This window comes from Austrofundulus limnaeus, unplaced genomic scaffold, assembly GCF_001266775.1.
Source record: "Austrofundulus limnaeus strain Quisiro unplaced genomic scaffold, Austrofundulus_limnaeus-1.0 Scaffold665, whole genome shotgun sequence".
NCBI classification, from domain to species: Eukaryota; Metazoa; Chordata; class Actinopteri; order Cyprinodontiformes; family Rivulidae; genus Austrofundulus; species Austrofundulus limnaeus.
The window spans coordinates 28,876-30,765 of NW_013953067.1; the positions used below are offsets into that span (position 1 = coordinate 28,876).

The 1,890-nt window shown below is 36.9% G+C and overlaps 1 protein-coding gene across 6 annotated transcripts in view; it reads right to left on the bottom strand.

Moving 5' to 3' along the window:
- Positions 1-1,077: 1,077 nt before the first annotated feature.
- The window catches only part of grip1 (glutamate receptor interacting protein 1), a gene marked incomplete at its 3' end in the record, with an annotated part of 51,972 nt that continues 51,159 nt past the window's right edge, over positions 1,078-1,890 (bottom strand). For all 6 annotated transcript variants that reach the window (XM_014027613.1, XM_014027610.1, XM_014027611.1 and 3 more), the window contains 1 exon segment: positions 1,078-1,147. In XM_014027613.1, the coding sequence (XP_013883067.1) occupies positions 1,078-1,147 (70 nt within the window).

A 1,890-nucleotide genomic window follows, 5' to 3' on the forward strand; every position in this document is an offset into this window, starting at 1 on the left:
GAAGCACAAACTTTAGCTAATATCAGCTGAACATTAGCTAAAAGTGCAGTAATTAGCTGAATATAGCAGAAACTATCTGTAAGAAGCTTAAATAGTACAAAGTAGCAGAAAAAAGCACAAAAAAGTAGAAAAAAGCTGTAGAATAGCAGAAAGAAGCAGAATTTTAGCTGAAATAGCAAAAAAAAAGCTAAAATTTGCACAAGGCAGTAAAAAAGAGCATAACCAGAATAACTCTTAATTTTTATTAGTTACTAGACACTTTGTTATTTTATGTCTAAACAACATCAGCTGTGACACCTCTGATGAAGACAGAAGCATACGTCGAAACATGTCAGTTATGTCTGAAGAGACATAAAATAAAGTGTCTGGTAACTAAAAAAAAATTAAGATTTATCATATAGACACAATGAACTTCATTGGATTATAACCAGACTAAATTGCGTAAGGTTTTGTAAATACTTAGAAACAATTTGAAGGATTTTAAGGATGTTGAAAACAGCTCCATTCATTTTCAATGACAAAAAAGTGGCTAAAAAAGTGAAAAAGCTAAAAAAATATATAAGTAGCAGAAATACCAAAAGTCCTAGCCGGAGTGTCTTGAATGAGCTGAATGGTTTGATGTATTCATTGTTGAAAAAGAATAAAAATTGTGGAACGAGAAAGGGGTCAAATAACAAAAAATGATCTCAATAGTGTGAGTGGTGTGAGGCGTTCACACTGATAAATAACAATAACAATAAGTGATCAATGATCAATAACATGTTCCATGGTGAAACGATGATTTCCTGCTGAGATCTGTTTAATCTGATCGTGTTTAGTGACAGAAGGTTTATCAATCCTTTATTTGAGATTTTCTCTTTCGTAACTAAAACATCCAGAGAACAGATGGGCTCTGCTCGTTTTCTGCTTCACACTGGAAAACACACAATCTGTAAACAAACAAACAAACAAACAAACAAAAAACCAACACAGACACTGGCACCTGTTAGCCCAAACAGATGAGCACGTGGAGGACAGCTGACACCAGCAGAATGTGTTCTGTTCTGTTTAAACACGCTGAGTGTGAGATCTGCTTACCTGTGGGCCACGCTGCCTTTCTTGATGTCTGAGATGATCAGAGGATCACCTGGTTTCCTGTTGGACGGAGCTGCGGACACAAACAGGTGAGTTTGGACAGGTTCTGAGGACGCGAGGGCTTTTGTTTTTAAATCAAATGAGTTGAAGTTTGCATTTCTCTGCTCCTGATTTGAATGACTGGATGATCAACAGGCGTGTCGGAGCAGAGGATGTAAAACATGCAGGCAGTGGTGGGCAGCAGCGCTAATTCAAAATTTAGTTGCGCAATTTCTAAAGCGCTAGTCAATTAATTTAGGTCCGCAAGTTCTAAAGCACGTATGCTCAAATAAACTTAGCAGAAGCTAAATATAAAGCACAAGATTATCTCCATTTAGCAGAAAACATTCAGGTATGAGACAAGTCAGCACCTCACTGCCATCTAGTGGTAAGATCATTTTCTTCCATAGACTGACGTGCCGTCGCAGTTTGGGGAGGTGATTTGTCGAAACAGACTTTTAAATCATGGTGTTAAAACAAAAAAATAGTTATTGATTGCTAGTTCTGCTGCTTCTTTGTCATTGTCTTATGTTTATGGCAGGGCTCCAGTAAGAAAACATGCAGATATATTAGTCATTTTAAACTGTTTATTGTAAAACTGAAGCAATGCATTCTGGGTAGGCTACAGGACGAAGAACAGGAACCCGTTCTTTTCAAAATAAGAGCGTGAATTTAATCTGTTCCGTGTTTCTTTCTTTATTATTATTATTTATTTAATATTTATTGCTGCGGTGTCCCTCGGAGAGGAGGTACAAACTACACAGCTGAGTGTGGTTC